The sequence below is a fragment of the Rhea americana genome, unplaced genomic scaffold, assembly GCF_003343005.1.
Source record: "Rhea americana isolate MKP2758 unplaced genomic scaffold, rheAme1 scaffold_47, whole genome shotgun sequence".
NCBI classification, from domain to species: Eukaryota; Metazoa; Chordata; class Aves; order Rheiformes; family Rheidae; genus Rhea; species Rhea americana.
In genome coordinates this window covers 2,931,313-2,951,233 of record NW_028186612.1, presented here as the reverse complement: position 1 = coordinate 2,951,233, position 19,921 = coordinate 2,931,313, and the positions used below count along the sequence as shown (strand labels likewise).

The window sequence follows — 19,921 nt, the reverse complement described above, 5'->3', positions numbered from 1 at the left end:
TTTATGTATCACCCTTTGTACCACCCCTATGTCAAAAATGTTCATTTCTTTTTAAAACAATGAGCTTGTAATGTATTATCTTTTGAGATAGACTGCTCTGAGGTTGGCACAAGGTATCCTTTATTATAATGTCTTTTCAGCAAAATGTGAAGTACTTGTTTCACTATGCACAAAAATCTGTCCATGTTCCTTAAAACTCTTAAAAGTTTGCTTAGATGTCCTCTTAAATTAGAATTTTCAAGTAAGCAAGATCAATTTTAGAAGCAAGTAAAAGTCAAATAAATTATGATTAGGAAATGAAAGTAAAATTACTCATAAGTTTCATATTACTTGTTTAATATTGTGAAGTTGCAAAACTATTTACACCGATTGTTCTTAACACGCTTTCAGCTGTGGTATGTTGTTGTATGGGAATACTACTGCATTCCTCTTCTGATTCTGCATATTATTGAATCTTATTTTTCTAGGTCTGAAGGTCATCGTAAATTCACTTGTTGAATCTGTTAAGAAACTTACTGATGTTTTGATCTTGACTATTTTTTGCTTGAGTATATTTGCTCTAATAGGCCTTCAGCTTTTTATGGGCAATTTAAGATACAAATGTGTCCTCAATAATGCTACATATAATGACACACTCTGTAAGGATGCTAAGATATATGTCCCAAGTAATGAAGGTAAATTTTATTTTCTCCCTTTTACGTAAATTATATAACTTTCTATGTATGTCTTGATTTTCACAGAAAGATATCAAAATATATTTGCATAAATCTCTCATAGTAAGGTATGATCTTGCATTTGGCGAAGCAATAATGTGGAGTCCCTGAGGCAGTTGCATATATAATTAATGAGTCTGGGATTCTGGGAGAGTTAGAAGTCTATGGAATAGACAGGACTGGGTTTTCTGTAAGGCGTTTCCTTTACCTACACAAATTACACTAGGATCCAAATGTTAAGGGTCATGCATGCAGAATTGGTTTTCCCGTTACATAAGCTATATCTTGTATAGATTTTGCCTATATCTAGCAGACTTTCCTATTTTTACCTGAGATAAAATAAGATCTTACATTGTAAGTTGTGCCATTAATGAATTTTCAAATCAAATTGAAATCAGGAACAGATCTTCTGCTCAGTAACTGTGCCCTCTATACACTTTGTTATAAAAGTAATCTTTCACCTAGAATTAATGTGTCATGCTGGTTTATAAAATGCTAACTTATATGCTAATATATGGCTAACTGTCTGTATACTGTAGAAATATGAATACGTAAACAGTCACTTTAACCTGCAAAAGTTCAGACAACAACTTGTGATTTTTATGATCCCTTGATTTTTTTTTTGAATAGATATCTGCTACAGAATGAATAAGTCTTCTGAAATATTGCTCTGTGGATTCAGTTCGAATCRTCAGTAAGTAAATAATACATTTTTAGTACTTTTATCTTTTTTTCCACAAAACTTGCTTTTGTTTTATTTTTGCACTGCTGAAGGAATGCTGATGATTTTTCAGGAGGATGGAATGTGCTTGTTTTTTAATAAATAAAAGTAGATATTGTACTTCAGGGAAGGAATGAAGTAAAATACTATGATGTAGACAATTATATATGTGCTKCGCTGGTAAACATTGGTGGTTTAATGATCATGTAGAATGATAAAAAGATGAAGAGGAAGAGATCAGTAGAGAGCTGTGGGATTATTAATAAACTCTCTTCCTCTCTGTCAGTTTTTGAAAAGTAAACATTTGATCATTCCTTCCATAAGCATATATTCAGGATCTGTATACATTTCTGTTATTTTCCTYTGTGTATTTGTTTGCATATAACTCACCTTAGTGGAGAGTTTCTGTGTAGTCAAACTATACAATGAATCTTGGACTCATCAAATGACTTTACAGAATGTCTGRTAGAAATCTGCCCTTGTGGCAGAATCAGATTAGGGGATAAAGAAGTGGACTTCCGGATGAATTAAACAAACCTATGTTAAGATTGTATAGTGAGCGCTTTCAGATACAGTTTAATAATGCAAATATAAGTCATGTGCATTTTTTAACATTTCTTCTATGATTAGCAAAGAGTGCCCAGAAAACTATAGCTGCTTGAAGATTGGGAACAATCCTGACTTTGGGTACACAAGTTTTGATCATTTCGGCTGGGCCTTCCTTTCCTTATTCCGTCTGATGACACAAGATTACTGGGAGCGTCTCTACAGACAAGTAGGTACTTTTATTAGCTGCTAGAATGGCMTTAGGCATGCATTCTACAGCTTTATGTCCACTAGAAAAAGCTACAGCTGTTTAAATATTATTTAAATTTATTTTTTAAAAATGTAAATATTACAGAAGTTTCAAGTGGCTAACTTAAGTTACAGCTTCTGCAGGTGACGTGTATGAGAAAAATGAAGTAATATGTAATTCTACCATGAATTACATGGTGGAACAGATGCTGTGGACAGTGAAAAGTCCTCATACTGCTCTCCATCCTTAGCCACATCCAATCAGTGTTCTGACTGATGAGTGTTTCAATGCAATATAAGATCACAAAGCTGTGCAGATGTCATGACAAATTTTGAGAGTTATCCTCTGTGGTCCCAGAAGATTAAGAATCTTTTTCTCATGTTAATGGGCTGAGTAGCCTGCTTACATGATCAGAAAAGCTTATAGATTAAGGAGGTAAAATATTTTGTTAAACAACACACTTGGGTCAATAATTAGTAGTTAAATATTTTAATCATGTAACTACCAAAGGATATGGTTAAATAGCAAACCAATTAGTGAACTCATTGCTGCTGCAAGGGCTATGAATCCTTACATAATCTATTTCTCACTTTTTCAGTCCTAATTTCTTACCAAGTTTCTGGTTCAGAACATAGGTGCTTCCATTTCAGACCATTTTTTGACAAATGGGAATAAACAAGTGAAGCAGTTTTTTGTTTTTGGTTCAGGAAGTTGAATGTAACTTCTTCATTCTGGCCTTTGACAAAAATTATACAAAAATTGTATGTTGAGAACTCTCTGGAGCCCTTTTATCGATGCAGTGCTTATGCTAAAGGAGAATATCCTCTGCCTTGTTCTGGAGCTTTCGTATGGTCCATTTTAACTTTTTCCAGTGACTTTCTGAGTTTCTTTTTTTCATGGATAAATTATCTTCCTGCTATTTTGAGGTCAGATAGTTTTTGCTCTTTAATATCTTAGAGCTTAAATTTGAGTAGTCTGTTCTACTGTCATCTAAAAGAATTATTGCTTCTTATTCACTAATTAAAGCATCTTTCAGGATTATTTAGATAATTCTAGCTCTCTTCCATATTAAAGAGTTTTAGTAGTCACATGTTCTTCTATAGTCACATGTATATGTCTTTACAGCTAAAGTTGTTTTCTCATAACTTGAACTCTGATAATTATTTTCTCTATTTATTTGTTGGGAGATACCTTGTTTAATTTTAAGAATAGTTTTTGTTCATTCTTCTCAATTGCATCTGGCATCATTATGAATGGTAGGTGGTCTGATGCAGAAGGAGAAAAATACTGTATGAACACAAATAAATGTTTAAGGTCTGAAATTGAAGGCCAAAAGAAACACTGACTATAGATGTATTTCTGGACCTTCTGTATAACCTAGACCAGAGGTAGATCCTGTAGTTTAAAGAAAACAGTGCAATTCCTTGACCTTTTAGCATCACATAAGGAAAGAAATTGTTTAAAGTTAGTTTCAAATTCTATTGTAAACCTTATTTTTTTAAGAATCTCTTACAAGCTCTACTCTTTCCTCACAGACTATCCGTACATCTGGAAAGAACTACATTTTATTTTTTCTAGGGGTCATCTTTTTATGCTCATTTTATCTCTTCAATCTGATCTTGGCTGTAGTAACTATGGCATATGAAGAGCAAAGTAGAGCCACTCTTGCTGAAACAGAGGCAAAGGAAAAATTACTTCAGGATGCCCAAGAAATTCTAGAGAAGGAAAAGGTTTGTAAACTTACATGTGATACATAATATGCAGTTCCTATTGTTCTCTTCTGTCTATGATTTAGGGGCATAAAGCTTTTGATCTAACATGCTTTTTAGAGTACTTTCTCATATTTCATTTCCCTCTATATATTGTACACATATATATGTAATTTATATGTAAATATTTCTAAAATACAAATAAACAACGTTAGTCCAAGTTAAATAATATTAACTTTTAGGTTTTACAGGCCTAACATTATATAATAAAACAACAATGGCTTGCAGGCAAATATTTAGCTTTTCTGGTATTGACAGTCTCCCACACTCTGTGGGCTGCCCCATTCTGGTATAGCTTGACTATTGCTATACACAAGAATTTCTTTCCCTGGGTATAATTATTTTTGATATTTCTGCATGATCTGATGAAGAAAATGTGGGTGGAGAGGTTTACATCCATAGGAAAAGTTGACATTTCTTCAGTGCTTCCAGATTAGAACTTGCAATATTGATAGATTTCGGGATTGATTAAAAATTCAAGATTTCGGAAAGCCACTATGCTTCACTATTTAAGGAGCCTTTTTTGAGTAATGAAACCTACATGCAGAAGGTCTAATAACTGACAGATGAAGAATAGCCTGTGTATAGGCTAATACCATTAGTTCCATGTTAATGCAGAAGGGCATCCATAGGCTGCRTTAATTTCTTTGCTGTTGCTTTAGAAGACTGACTGCCTCAGATTTTTGCAGTGTTTCCGCTGCTTCTTGTCACAGTACTGCATAGGTTCATTAATTCCTTGTCCTATAAGGAACTAGAGATCACCTTGTTGCTTTTATTTTATTTCTGAGATGTGGAGATCAGAGCTAAGGTAACCATGTAGATTGAAATTTATTGGTAAGAAAACATTTATCTTCTTTATAAAAGATACCTCTGGGTTGCTGTTAACAGTCAGAAAAGTCAGTCTTGCAAGAGCACATATGAATACTCTCTAGCAACTATCCAGTTTCATCATCGAGATGAAAGGCATCATCAATTAACCAGCTTCTTCCTATGTAACTGGGCAGGCCTGTGATGTTTCTCCATCTGTATTCTAGCTTGCTAAACTTCACTTAGGCTTTTCTTCCTTCCATTTTTCTTTCTCTATAATTAGTAGTTATGAAAGCTATAATACCAGATTATTTGAGAATTTAGTTTGAGCCCATAGTTTTCTGTTGTCTTGAGCTCAAGATCCTTTGTAAAGTAAGGAAAGGAGGAGGAGAAGAATATACATTACTATTCTGAGCTTCAAATGCAAAGTGTAATTTCTAAGGTGGCAAATATAAACTTTAATTACAATCCGTCTTTATCTTTCAGTATAGTGAGTAGCATTTTGTAGTCTCTCTTTTGAAGTAGTTTAATATTAGAAAACTGAAAATTGTTAATGCAAAGCAATGAAGTAGCATAATAATTAAATTGTATTTGATTTTAGTCCATTCTCTGATGTTAGCCTTGTACTAATAGGATTTTAACTGTTTGTTTTACAGATGATGGCTGGTGGAGCAAGCGATAAGACCTTACAGGTCGGATCTGAGATGTCGGTTGATGACTTGAAAATTTTAAAAGAAAACGAGAATAAGGAAGAAGAGCCTATTTTAAGACAAAGCCTAATTTTAAGTGACAAGGGGAAGGAGGAACATATATTTCACTCACAGCCTGATCGTAGCCAAAAAAAACTTGTAAGTATTTGAAGTGTAAGACATGTTCATTTGTCTTAACATGCAGTGTGACAATTGGTGACCAGAAAAGCATTCCTTATTTGCAAATGTTTCCCTCTACCTTCTTTCATGCATTTAATTCACCTTGTTTTTTAAACCAGTTAGATGTTAGAGAGACAGCATTATGTAGACTTGAAGGGAAATGAAAATTAGTAGTGGGTGTCATTAGCATATTTCTAACATATTATAGGCCTCTGCACTTAAAATTGTGTTAAGATTTATCAGCATTTCTGTTGTGCTGCATAAAAAAACATGGTACAAGAAGCCACAAGTGTAATCTGCTTCTCTGGAGTATCTTCTGCAAAGCTTAAACTTTCTGTCCTTGCTGATGAATGCCTCTACATTCTTTGCATGAAGATTTCCAATTCCAGACCCAAGTGATTGTTCTAGTTGTATTTTTACACATGTGAGTGTACTTACAGATTATCTTTTGAAGGCAGAAGGAGCTATTTATCAATTGCCAGGGTTCTTCAAGATGTCCACCTGTATGTTCACTTCCCCTCACTCGCTTGTATCACAGTTCTCACTTTTGTGATTCTATTGTAAATTCTTTTTATATGTCTATTCTATGCCTATGTCTGTTCTATTCAGTCAGCTAAGTTTTGCTTAGCTTTTGAAGCCACCATTAAAATACCAGAGGGATGAAAAGAAATTAATGTCGACCACCTAAGACCAATGGTATCGGTTCCATTCCTTGAAAAACAGACTCACAGAAAATGTTCATAAAGACCACATTATGATAAAAGTCTGAAGTAATGATATGAACTGTCTGTGGTTATGTACCCTCTCCGCAAAATCAAAATGAAACAAATTACATTGTTAGATTGAATGCCTAAATTGGATAGTAATGTACCATGCGTTACAATGTGGTCAATCAATAACTCCCCGCCAAYTGTTGGCTTTAATTACATCCTCTCTGATATTTAAGCCTGCTTTCTCTGTTCCTCCGTGCCTCAAAGAGTCTCACCTTTTCTTTGCGTTAGGAGGGAGAGTTTGATATATCATGGACTAAATCTTGGATAATATTTCAGTGTATTCTGTAAAACACAAGTTTTCACCTGTCTGTTTCTCAGTGCACATCAGGAGCACTGAATGATGTTTAGCAATCAGTACATTCTTACCAGAAACATAGGTAATCTCATTCCTATTTTAAAGCTATTTGATGTTCATCTAGGCTTAAAATGTCTCAGCAAAGCCATAATTACAATTCACTAAATAGCTATTATTAATATTGACTATTATTTATTATAAAAACTGATAGTTAATGGTTAAATAATCAATAACTGATTCAAACTGATCTTCAGTGTTCATTTCATGTGCTCCTTTTATCACTCACTGGAAAGGTGGAATGATTTTTTTTTTTTCCTTTGCTTTCCTATTAATGATTTACGTACTTCTTATATAATGGAATAATTACTGTTAAGTATTTTCAGAAGGAAAAATCATCTTGAAGTTTTTTCTTTTAATAAAGTATCCTTTGCCTTCACGTGATATTTTTTGTATTGTTTTGTTTTACACTCTTTCTTCCAGGTAAGATTTTGTTACAATATATGTAAGGAGGCACATTTATGTTATGCTGCATGTAGTTTTTATATTGGCCAAACATTTATCCATATTTACATGTTATATTATTTTCTATTTTCTTTCTGACCAAAGAGGCAACTATTACTGTCCTATGAATTGTCAGTGGACTCTATTAATGATCCCTTTCGAAGACAGAGGTTAATGAGTGCAGCCACTGTTATTACAAATAGTTTGGGTAAGTCACTCTTTAGCATTTTTCGTACAGTGATTGTGTAACTTGACCTAAGAAATCAAAATGTTACAATCATCATTATTTTAAAAGTCACTAGAGGGAATTATGCTGCAAACAAATGTAAATTTCAATAATAGAAATATACTGATACCTCACATAACTGCAGCTGTAACTTGGATTTTCCAAGGGTAAATCATACCTGACCAACCTGATTGTTCTGTACAGTGAAATGACTAGTTTTGTGGATTAGAGACAAGTAGGTGACRTCGTTCTCCTTGACTTTAGTAAGGCTTTCAACACTATCTCCCACAGTATTTTGTATCCAAGTTAGGATGTTAAGTTCTGGATGGGTGGACCAGAAAATGGTTTGGCAATTGAGCTCAGAGGGTCCCATTAACAGGTCATATTTTACCTGGAGGTCGGTAACAAGTAGAGTAGTACATGGATATATCCTTGAGGGCTGTCATGACCTAACATCTTTGTCAATGATCTGGAGGAGGTGATGCAGTGCTTGTTCATGAAGTTTGCATGGCACCAAATTGAGAGGACTAGTTGATGCACTTGAAGCACAGAGATGTCATCCAGAGGGACATAGAGAGCCTAGAGGGATGGACCAACAGGAGCCTTATAAAATTCAACAAGAACAATACAAATTCCTGTATCTGGGAAGGAAGAAGTCCTTGAAACAGTACAGGCTAAGGATTGCCTAGCTAGGGGAGCAGGTCTTTGGAAAAGGCCCTGAGGTCCTTGTGGCAGCAAGCTGAGCATAAGCCAAAAATGTGTCCAGGCAGCAGCAATGGTTAACAGTGCACTGGACTGTATTAAAAGGGGCATAGACAGGAGATTGAGGGAAGGGATTATGGCCCTTTACTCAGCACTTGTTAGACCATATCTGGAATACTGCATCCAGTTTTGCCTCCATCTGCCCTTTCCAGTACAAGAAATACMTTGGTAAAATAGAGTGAGTTCAGYAGATGGCCACCAAGGTGCTTGGAGGCTGGAGCACTTGCCCTGTGAGTAGAGGYGGAGAGRGCTGGGCTGGTTCAGCCTGGTGAAGAGAAGGTTCTGGAGGGGACCTAATAGCAGCCTTRAGGTGCATGAGAAGAGGTTACCAAGAAGATAAAACTAGGCTCTTCTCAATGGTATGTGGTAGGAAGATGAGAGAAAATAGGCATAAATTGAAAGAAGAGAGTTTCAAACTACATATAAGGACAAGCTTTTACCGTAAGGACAGTCAGACGGTGGAACAAATCATGCAGTCTCTGACCTCATGGTTGACCCTACTTTGAACAGAAGGTTGGACTAGAAACCTCTTGAGATCCCTTCCAACCTGGATTATCCCATGATCCTATGTTCAGCTGTGGGACATCAAAATATGGGGAACACAGAAATTGTTTGTTTAGAAAAACTGAAGCAGTGTGTTATTTCTTCCATTATTCTGTAACCTATTTTACCTCATGTGGCTGAGTATTAAGGTGTAGCCACAAACATGAAAGCTTTATTTTAGCTTGGAGTTCTTTTAAAGCACGTCTGTGACTGCACATACGCAACTCACAGAGAACAAATTGTCTCTTTTCCTGGAAACAATTAAGTTCTTTCTCCTCAGTGCAGGTATTTTATCATCCTTAAAACGTATGAAGAAGTGGGTGATATCAGCTGTTTTAGAAATTATGAGATTTGCGTATGATAGCTTTTCAGTAGCCTGTGACTGGTTTGTGCAGAATGAGTGAAACATAGTTTTGTCGATAATACTATTCTGCTCGCACACGTACTGAACTCTTACAGATGACTGAATGTTTTTTTCAATCTTCTCTATTATTGATTGTCTTCTTGCTGTGAGATTTCACATAAGATAACTTGTATGTCACTTTGCCCTTTGCTGTTTAGAACTGCAGGAGTCAAAACTGAAATGCCCTTCMTTTTTGAAACGTTTCGCTCAAAGGTATCTAATTTGGAACTGTTGCCCATWCTGGCTAGTAGTCAAAGAGAAGTTGAAATTGGTAATGTTGGATCCATTTGTTGATCTCTTAATCATGGTTTGCATTATGATGAATACTTTATCATTGGCTCTGGACTACCCTGGGATGCCAGCAGTTTATTCACATATGATTCGTACAAGTGACAAGGTAAGTTAGGTCTACCTTAGAGTCAGTATGGAGTTACAACCCCATATTTATAGTGGGATAGTCAAAATGGCAGACATGCTCTTTCAGTCACTTTATGCTAATTTCTTTTTCCTCTTTCCAGGTCTTCACTATGATTTTTACAGCAGAAGTGGTCTTGAAAATCATCGCTCTAGATCCCTACCACTATTTCCAGCAAAAACAGAATATTTTTGATAGTGTAATTGTTATGATTAGCCTAATAAGCTTTCAAGAAAATTTGTCATTTTTCAGACTGGTAATGATATCTTTATTCTTTTTAAGAGAAAAGTACATGCTTTGTATGTATTTGTAAATATATACAAGTAAAACACTTGCCCTCAAATTATTTTACTGACAAATCTTTAAATAAGTACTCTGTGTTCACATATAATAAGCCAAAATGAATGTTAAATTAGAATGAATCTTTAATGTATTTACTGTGTTTATCATATTGCGTACACTGGATACTGCAGATCCTCTGGCATGGTGCTCCTGTTTGGAGATTTGACGTAGCTGGGAGTTCGCTAGTTCTCTGTTAGTTTTGTGCAAGGGTAGATATCAACTCCAGCATTTCATATCTTCAATCTGGAAAAGATATTATCTGGGTGCTTTCATGATTTTAAGCATACCAAAGATTTTTTCACTGGATGGCATTTCCTTTTGGGTTGAGRTTTGAAAAATAACCTAGCTTTCCTTAAGACTTTCTCCTTGTTAAGTAAAAAGCAAAGTAGCTCTGGCTAGTAAAATGTCGGGTTTTTTTGCTTATACCTTTACTGTGTATTGAAAATTATATATGCTAAATATACTGATCATTGTAAATTCTTCCTAGCTTTACAGAGTCAACACWCTTAAAAATTCAATTGAATTCTGTTTCTACTTGTGTATCATCACGGAGACTGTTAACAGTCCTTTATACCTGTGCAAACTCTGCTGAAGACAGTGGGATGAAGGCTAATTTGACTTAAAAAAAAATCCTTTTGACTAATAAGAGTGCATCCCATCTTGCTTTTTAGATCCTTATTTGAGTCTACTGTATGAGAGAAAAAAATCTTTTCGTTTGTGATCTCACTACATTTGATTAGTCCAAAGTACAGTCATTTGATAAGCCTCTTCTAAGCACCTGGAAGCCACTTGACTTTTTATTTACAAATAGACTTATACATGCTCATATCTAACTGGGCCTGTGCAGTTTGAAAGCTTCCTCTAGCAGGGCTGTGTTCTCAGTAATATTTACCTTCTGAGTTTAAGCATGGCAYTTTGGATTTGAACTAGCTGGCGTGCAGCGCAGGCATAACAAGCACAGACATATCAAAATTCGTATTATAATCTGGTAATCCCAGGTGTGAATTGCAGACCTGTTAACACTCAGTATTTGGGSCCAAGTTATGAAGGTGTATTTCAGTGTGGCTTTTAGTTTCATAAATATGGGATTTTTTTTTCTGTGCATTATGCTTAAGTATACACTGTTCTGCCACTCACATTGTTCTTTTGTGTATTGTTTACAGGTCAGAATCTTCAAATTGGCAAAGTCCTGGCAAGCCTTAAATACTCTGATGAAAATAATTTTAAATTCAGTTGGTGCTCTGGGTAACCTCACTCTAGTTTTGGTTATCATTGTATTTATTTTTGCTGTRGTAGGAAAGCAGGTTTTAGGCAAATGCTACGAGGAAAACTACCACAGAATAAATGTTGACAAGAATTTACGTTGGCATATGAAGGATTTTTTTCATTCATTCCTGATTATATTCCGAATTTTATGTGGAGAGTGGATTGAAATGATGTGGGAATGTATGCGAGTGGCTGGAGAAGGGCTGTGTCTTCCCATTTTCTTGCTAGTCCTGGTGATAGGAAACCTAGTGGTGAGTCTCAGCTATTTTTCTGTTTCTACTGGATGCATCCCATTACATTGGCATCTTTTTTTAAATTTTTTAAAAAATCTTTATTTTTTTAAATAATGAGGCAAGCATCGTTATTTAAAGAGTATTCATACAATTCTTTCTTCTGGGTGTTAGTTTATATTTCTTCTCTTTTTTCCTTCTTCTTCCTTCTTCATGCCCCTCCCTTTTGCACGAGGTAACCGTTCRTTAAAATATTCAATATAATTCCTTCTAGCCAGAACATAGAAATGCAGTGCCCTTGTTAATTAGATGTCTTATTTCTTTCTTTTATTTTGCTAGAAACAAATAACCAAACTACTCAGTGCTTGTAATGATTACTGAGTTTTGATTATAGTATCAACAGATTACAGTAAACAGATTTTTTTTGGTCTGCATGATTTATACTACTTATACTCGATCATATGAGCCGTTTTCCTCTTGTTGTCCATCTTGCCATCTTGCGTATATTCTTTCTTTCTCAACTTGTCATACTCTTCTGTCGTTAAGAAGCATTGTTCCATTGTGTTTTAGTGGTTCCAAATGTATCACCTATTCAGTAGGGAATCTGTTAGGCAATACCATATACATTCAAAAAAGACAAGGMTAAGCTCTCAAGAAATTATCTAGTCTGCTTCTGTCTCCCAAGATAGGATCAGTTATGCCTTTGTCAGTCCTATTTTTAAAAGTCTCTCTATACAATCTTTTTATTAGTCTACTGCCTAGAAAGTTGTTCCATAAAGCACAGAGTAAATCTCCTTTAATGTGTTTAAACCCATTACAATTAGTTTCATCTGTAGTNCCCTCTCTGCTTGGTTTGTTGATCTGTAGCAAATACTTGTTTGGTAGTGACGTTATTAAAGTTTATTTTTCTCCACTATTTTTCAACAGATTTTCTATATCCTCTTACGTTATAGACATCAGAGCACGTGAAAATATCTTTGATATGCCCAGAACCACACTTCCTTAATTTTTCTTCTGCCTTTCCTTCCTGAAGGAGCCATACCATACTATAATTAATATTCCCATAGAGAAAATAATTTTATTACAGTGTTTGAAAAGGAGTTTGAGATTTTTTTTTAACTAAGAAAGGATTTGAAATTTTATTTCTGTTAAAAGCAGTAGTGTCTCCAACTTTTTGGAGTTACTCCAAAAAGTAACTCCAGTTACTTTTAACTATTTTAAGGTGCTCAACCTATTCATCGCGTTGCTGCTGAGTTCTTTGAGTACTGACTCTTCAATGGAACAAGTGGAAACTGGAAAAAAGACTAAATGTCAGATCGCCATTGCTAAGATTCTCAAGGGCCTGCAGTCTCTGAAACACAGAATTTTGGATCATTGTGGCAAAATGATGAAACGAAGCCTCAAGGCAAAAACCAGAAAGACTGTAGTGAAAATTTCTGCCAAAGACATAGAGGAAAATAATTATGCCATGGCAGATATCAGAAAGGATRTAGGAAACTATTGCTTTGACATTGGGTTTTACAGTAATGAAGAGAGTTCCTCAGTGACAAGGAAATATGAAGAATTTTTAACGAACCATAGTACCTCTGTTCCCATTGCAGTAGCAGAGACTTACAGTGATGAAGGTGATGATGAACAGAGTGTMTATACAGCAGTGGAATACAAAAAATGGGTAAGAAATATTAATATTTTGATTTTTTTTTTTCTGTAGCTTGTACCTGCAAATACATTTTGCAAGATTCGACAGTAAACTTCATCCCTTCTATTTTTCCATTTCTGCCATTTTGTTTTTTTGTTCTTCTGGTAGCTTCAAAATGCAAGAGCTATCAAATAGTCTCAATTATTGAGTAAGAGATACTAAATACCAATTTTCCACCATTCAGCTAACATGAAAAAGCAGTGTTCTATCTATTTTGTTTCCATTTATTCCTGTCAATTGCTAAATGAGCTTTGGTTCTTTCTTCTTATTATTTCTTCTTATGTCCTTTGCCGTACAGATGGAATCTGGAATTTTTGAAAGGCAGGATTCTTGTTCTGTCGCTTACATGTTGGTAATCAATTGTATTGGAGACAAAGGAAATATGATTAAAATCTTCGGCTTAAAAAGAAAACATTTCTTAGTGTTTTTAAATCCCCTATTCTGTGTGACATTTTGGATTACCCTTTTCATCTCTTGATTTTGTTGTTTTGGGCAGGATTAATCTTGGGACTTAGGCGCATAAATAAGAATACCTAAATACAGGTTTCTGCGTGTAAAGTATTTAATATGATAGTCAGTAAAGATGCAGTTCATTTGCCTGAACATTGGCTTTTAGAGACATTTGAGATGATTCAGGTATCTGTCAGATCCACATGGGACTGCCAAATATGACACAGGAGCTATAGCAGCTCTTTCTGGCATCTGGAGGCCAGGGTTATGTAGAAAGGGTTAAGATGGCCCTAGATATCAGCTACATTAGTAGATTACTCAATTTAGGTAACGCAAGGTGAATCCCCTCCTTCGTTGCTGAGACAGCTACCCACACATAGATGACTAGTGTCATTTAAGATGCCCAGGAGTACCCCATGTTGCTTACAACTGCAGCTCCAGAAAGGCACCAGTCTTCTATAGGTCCTGTGRTGTATTTATCTTTGCCATGTATATGTCTTAGCTACCCTCAGGTATCCTGAAAGACCCCAGACATTTATGGATGAGTGATTGAATCAAACCCTTTGTGTTCCTYGCTGCATGCAGTGTCCCTTGCTGCATGTCTGTGTTACTTGTATGTCTCCTGCTTTTGCACTTCATGTTTTCTCCCTTCTTGCTTTCTGGACTATTTTTTTCTTTACTCTATTTTTGTTTCTTTTATTACTTTTAATGATGTGAAATACTTTTAATAAAATGGAATTTTACCTGATTACTTTCCTTTGAGAAAGATAGTGTGTCTTAATGAAATTCTGTTCGTGACAGCATCATTGCTTTTATTATATGTGATGTGATTGCCTAGACAGGAGCTGAATGCTGATTTGTGTGTACCCATCAATGATATGTCTTCATGGAGGCATTTGAATTCAGAGTCATTTGGCCATTCTCTGAGATGCTTATTTTCTTATAAATATTCTTGCTTTTGGAAGGTAAGGGTGATAGCTTTCAGCCTATCAACAGTACCACAGATAAGTGGTACTTATTGTGTATCCAGCAATAGTTTCAGCTCACCTCAGGAGACAAGGAGCCCAAGTAGCTGGTGGTACTAACAAGTGACCAGCTCCAATAAAATTTCTTGCAATTTTTGTTAGGAAGCGAACAAAAAACTGTTATTAACCCGCACTCATATAAAGGATGTACTAATAGAAGCTTCTTCGTGCATCAAAAGAAGAATGAGCTTCTTTGCAGGTGCAAGATACAAAACCTCTTACGAAAAATAGCTTATGAGTTTCGTTTAAGTCATTTGTCCATTTACATTTATTTCTCCTACCCCACATTCAAGTAGGTGTGAGCTATTATGAGATGTTGCAGGTAGTGCTTTTTTTTCTTCATTGGTAAAAGCAAATGGTGTTGCCTACRATGTGATTCAGAGAGGCAGTTTCAGCTAATGTATGCATATTCGGAGTAGCTATGCATGAATACAGATAGCTATGTATATATGTGAGCATTGAGCTCAGGTGGAGCCCCATGCTGTGACGACTGTCCTACCTAGATTATCTTGTTTAAGGTGGTATTTTATGAATGKTGGTCACATGTTATGATCATAGTATCAACACACTCTAAATCAGTCAGAGCAGGTACTTAGGCAAAAAGTGCACAGTAACCTAGCATTACGTGAAATGTCAAAAGCAGACACTATTTTTGGTTGAATTGTCATATGGCCAGTGTGTAGGTGGACTACTAGAATCCACTTCCTATGTTTTTGGTCACAAGAGGACTGCAGTATTTGAAATTGAGGAAGAAATCATTCTTTTACCAGCTTTTTAAGGGATATTTGTTTCATTTTCTATGAAAAGAAAAATATTTTGATTTTTTTTGTATGCTTCGGGTTCTGTTAAAGAAATTTGGCTGTAAGAATGACTCTTGAAAAAAATGTTTAAACTTTTTGCATTATTTCATTCAGGGAGACCAATTAAGACATAGAGAGTGGTGCAAAACTTCAAGTGACTGCAGTCAGTTATCTGAGACTTCAGAAATCAWGACTGTTTCTTCAGAAACACAACAAAATACAGAGCAGAAAGAGGTAGGCATAATTTCTATTTTTATGAATGTATTAGACGTGAAAATTGTTCCAGTGGTTCTCTCATTCACCAACGAAAGGACAAAGATGTTTGCAAACAGTGTAAGCTATAATCAATGTGGAGTACAGTGCATCTTTTGAAAGTAAATAATATTTTAGAATGTGGAACTTCGTGTCTCACAAACATCCATGCCTACTAGTATAACTTAATATATGATTTTGAACAAAGTGAGACAAAAGGAATTAGTCAAGAAGCATACTTTCTTGAAATGTATCTAGTATGTGCTATTCATTTTTATAGATAACTGCTTTTGCTGTCAACCTGGGATGCAAAAGTTTCGTTTTCTTGAAATGGTTCCCAAAGCAACCATATGTTCTCTGATCTAGAAACTTAGTTTATTCTAATACGATACATTTCCATGTTAAAAAAGATGAAGAATCGTGGTTCATCTCCAAGTGACCCAGAAAATTAAATAGAAGTTCAATGAGTCTCTGAATTACTACCTTCAAAAACCAAACTTTAATATTAAATGGTTTTCAGGTACAGTTGCGTAAACTTTTATTTAATCTAAATTACAGTATTTTGTTATATTAGGAATAAGTTTAAAATATTAAAATATCCATAAATTTAAACCATTACATTTTTCTGTATGCTGAAGGTTTTCTGTGACCTTAAGTTAGTGTAAGTCAACATGGTAGTCAAAAGAGGCAATCCTCCCTTACCCTGACTTCTCATTCTTATCCTCATGCCACCCCCTTCCACATCATACAGGGCACTTATACTTCTTAGCTGAAAGATTGCTTTTTTCTTTTTTAATGTTTCCCCTGTTCCATTTGGTTTTATAGATACGTAGGTTACTTACCAGCGACTAGAGTTCCTCAAAATACAGTGCTTGCGCATTTTTTTCCTTCCAACCTTTCCTCTCTCAAAGCCTTTTCAGATGTGGTCTGTATCTCTGCAAAAGAAAAGGAAATTGGAATGGCATGAGGCAAGGTGAAGCCTGAGCACTCCCACTATACGGACTGCCAAAGGAAAAGTTAAAATCTCTCTCTAGTCTGAAGTGATGGAGTGCATGTGCACTGCTAGTGTGGATGTACCTGTATGAAGGTACATGACTACACATTTACCTAATTTTGATTCTTAATAAGCAGCTTCTCTTTTTTTTAAGATGTGTTGCACGTGCTATAAACATATTTATGGATTTTTTTTTTTACAACCTTCCCTCCTTTCTTGTAAGAAAGTGGACAAGAGCCCAGCATATCAGTGCAGTCCACATTTTCGAGCCTGTATGCTTGATACCAATCGGGTTAAAGAACTGGTCCTAAGGACACCCACCTTTTCACCACTGAGATGGCTTTGTGCCAGCAGAACGTGAGGGATCATATCCTTAGGGGACATGGAAGCAACACATTTCAGCAAAAGATTCTAGAAATTCTTTCCAGAAGAAATCAAGTGTGGATAAACCTTAGTATGTTTGTAGCCTAATTAAATCTCTTCTAAAATTTTTTTCTCCCTGCCTAGAAGACCGATGTAGAAATCCAGAAGTCAAAAGAAAGGAACTTATCAAAAAAGAGCCATGCAATCAATGAATAGGGAACAGCTCTATTATTTGTGACTTTATTTTGGCAATTCAGCACCATTGAGATGATTTATTCCCTACAGATATTTTTTTTCCTTTTTTTGTAAGTTCAATTTATTTTAAATCTGGTAGCCTTATTATGGAAAAATGAAATTCTCTTATTTCTTCTTGTCCTGTGCAGAAACTTGATGTTAGCAGTTATTCTGAAGCCAGCACTGTGGATCCAGTTATTCCTGTGGAGATGCTTTCCCAAGATAAAAAGCCACAGATACCTAAAGACTGTCTTGGAGAAAGTAAGAATCTGTTATTTATCACAATGACAACAAATAAGGTGGTATTCAAAGGTCTTTCTTTGTGACATTTCTAAATTGGCAGAAACAGTTTGCATGAGACACTTTTTTTATATACATAAAAACTCAGGCAAATATATATGATACCGGTGTACAATCAGAGCAAGATTCTGATGCCTGAACATTGGCTTTTAGTGTGCTGTGAGATCCTGCAAATACTGAAGACAACTGCATTGAGCTAGCAGAACTGACTCTGGAGCTGTAGGATATCCCAAAGGGTCTGAAATAACACTGAACACCAGTATTTAGGCCACTAAATCCCATCCTTGGAGTGTGATGCAGTCTTGTATTAAGATATCAGAGWGAAGGTGTCTATATATGAGCTAGAGCACGTAAAGCACTTCTGAAGGGGCAGTTGGAGATCAGCCAGCATATGTATCTGGACACCTAGTATCTTAAATGGCACTTGACTCCAATGTTTAGACAACTGAATGTTTGAGCTGCCAGTGTAGTGAATGAATGTGCAGTCAATAGAGCTAATGAAATTCAGAGGACTATACTGTTCATCCTAAAGCAGACACCTACGTTTGATCACCTAAATGGCTCCTCAGATTGCGTTGACTTTAATGGTTAAATCCTGTTGACTTTACAAGTAAAGAAGTGTGTATCTGATGGAAGACAGTGAACGGAGAATTTTGCAGTAATATTTCCGCAGTGCTAACGAGTGATGTAATCAGTGAAAACGATAATTCACTAAAGTACTGGAAAGGGAATATTTATTTTCAAAAAAAAAAAAAATGCGGAGAATAAAACCAGCAAGTTTTGYAAATAGAAGTAATAGCTTTTTAGATGAAATCCCTGCAGAAGGGTCAGAGCGTAGAAACACTTTCTGCTTTTTCCAAGCATGAATTGATCTGTTAAAAGAAATTACTTCTGCCTGCAAATTTTGTCTTTTMTATCCACAGCAGCACTACCACTTGGGTAAAACAGCACCTTCTTTATATATGCCACAGAAGCTCATTTTAAGATGTCTTGCATGTTTTTTAACATTCCATAGCTCCATATTTTCTATGGAATCAATATGTTGTTCTTTTTCTTTTCAGGTTGTATCCAATGTTTTCCATGTTGTGTAGTGGATATCACTAAGTTTCCAGGAAGCACTTGGTGGAAATTTAGAAAAACCTGCTACAAAATTGTTAAACATARCTGGTTTGAAAATTTTATCATTTTCATGATAATATTGAGCAGTGCAGCACTGGTAAATTTAATTCAATCTCTTAAACTTTGAACTAAGGAGTAGAAGTAAAGTAAAAGAATCATATTATTCTATTTCATTTATTTCTTCTCTTCCTCTTTCATGTCCCGTTCTCCAAGGATAGATAAAAGTATAATAAACTTATCCCTTGCAAGCTGTAAGGCTTTCCCCAATTGGAGAAGTAGCATGATATTTAAATGTATGGAATTATTGGCTTCTTGATAGTTCTTYGTGGAACTACTTTGTTTGCTTAATTAAGAGGCTAAGCCAGAGTCTGAAATTACTTAGGAAAGCTTAAAAAATAGATGTACCTCCAAATTTATAAAACAAATTAACTACTCAATAACAATAGATKTAAAATCATTCAAGATTATCAGAATCTAAAACTGAAGATGTCTGTAAACTGGTGGGGTGACTTAATATTTAATTACAATTCCAATTATATCTATTTTTACTGAAGAATAAGAAATTTTTTATTTGATATGTGCAAACATATTAACTAAGTCTAATGAAAATAATTTCTGTAATAAAAAAATATATCATGTAGAAAGAATATAACCAACTAGTTTGAAAATCAGTATATGGTAGATATGAGAATTTTCCCAGTAAAATTTATTCTRTGCACATTAGTTTTAGGTTGAACAATGAACTGTAAATTTGAACTTTCTACTTTAAACTTTCCATGGCAAAAAGCTCCATAGGAAGTTTCTGGGATTCCAGTGAGTGCTCCTCTGTTAGATGGAGTGATTTTTTTACTGTACTGTGGGACCTAGCCAWTTTGAAAACAAAAATAGTCAGTATACACATACAAAATAATAATGATTTCTATTCATCAAAGATTTATTATGGCACTGAGAACTTTCATGTTACTAAGAAGCTGTTGCCATCCAGCAAAAATATTCTACTTGCTGTTTATTTATGAAATTTTTTGATGATGCGAAATTTCCTGAACTACCCATAATGAAGTAAGTTAAATGAGATGGTATCACAGAAAAAATGCATGGGAAAGAGACATGGTAAGCATTCAGAGCAAGGGAAGAGTTTAGTAATTAGAAGATTAAAAGAGCATCTCAACTAATGAATGGGTGGGTTGATTAATGGATGTAGATCAAGATAGCAAGACCTTGGGTTGCCAAGGTTAAGCGGAGAAAGAGGCAGTG

General features: G+C 35.2%; 1 protein-coding gene across 1 annotated transcript in view; it reads left to right on the top strand.

Annotated features, from left to right (window-relative positions):
- Positions 1-19,921, top strand: part of LOC146589297 (sodium channel protein type 5 subunit alpha-like) — a 46,443-nt gene that overhangs the window by 13,057 nt on the left and 13,465 nt on the right. Inside the window, exons 8-21 of the mRNA XM_085316420.1 lie at positions 468-674; positions 1,344-1,407; positions 2,065-2,209; positions 3,766-3,960; positions 5,463-5,654; positions 7,350-7,452; positions 9,337-9,575; positions 9,697-9,849; positions 11,099-11,452; positions 12,654-13,103; positions 15,191-15,193; positions 15,520-15,639; positions 17,398-17,509; positions 18,610-18,764. Coding sequence (XP_085172546.1) covers positions 468-674; positions 1,344-1,407; positions 2,065-2,209; positions 3,766-3,960; positions 5,463-5,654; positions 7,350-7,452; positions 9,337-9,575; positions 9,697-9,849; positions 11,099-11,452; positions 12,654-13,103; positions 15,191-15,193; positions 15,520-15,639; positions 17,398-17,509; positions 18,610-18,764 — 2,492 coding nt within the window. The remainder of the gene's footprint in view (positions 1-467; positions 675-1,343; positions 1,408-2,064; positions 2,210-3,765; positions 3,961-5,462; positions 5,655-7,349; positions 7,453-9,336; positions 9,576-9,696; positions 9,850-11,098; positions 11,453-12,653; positions 13,104-15,190; positions 15,194-15,519; positions 15,640-17,397; positions 17,510-18,609; positions 18,765-19,921) is intronic.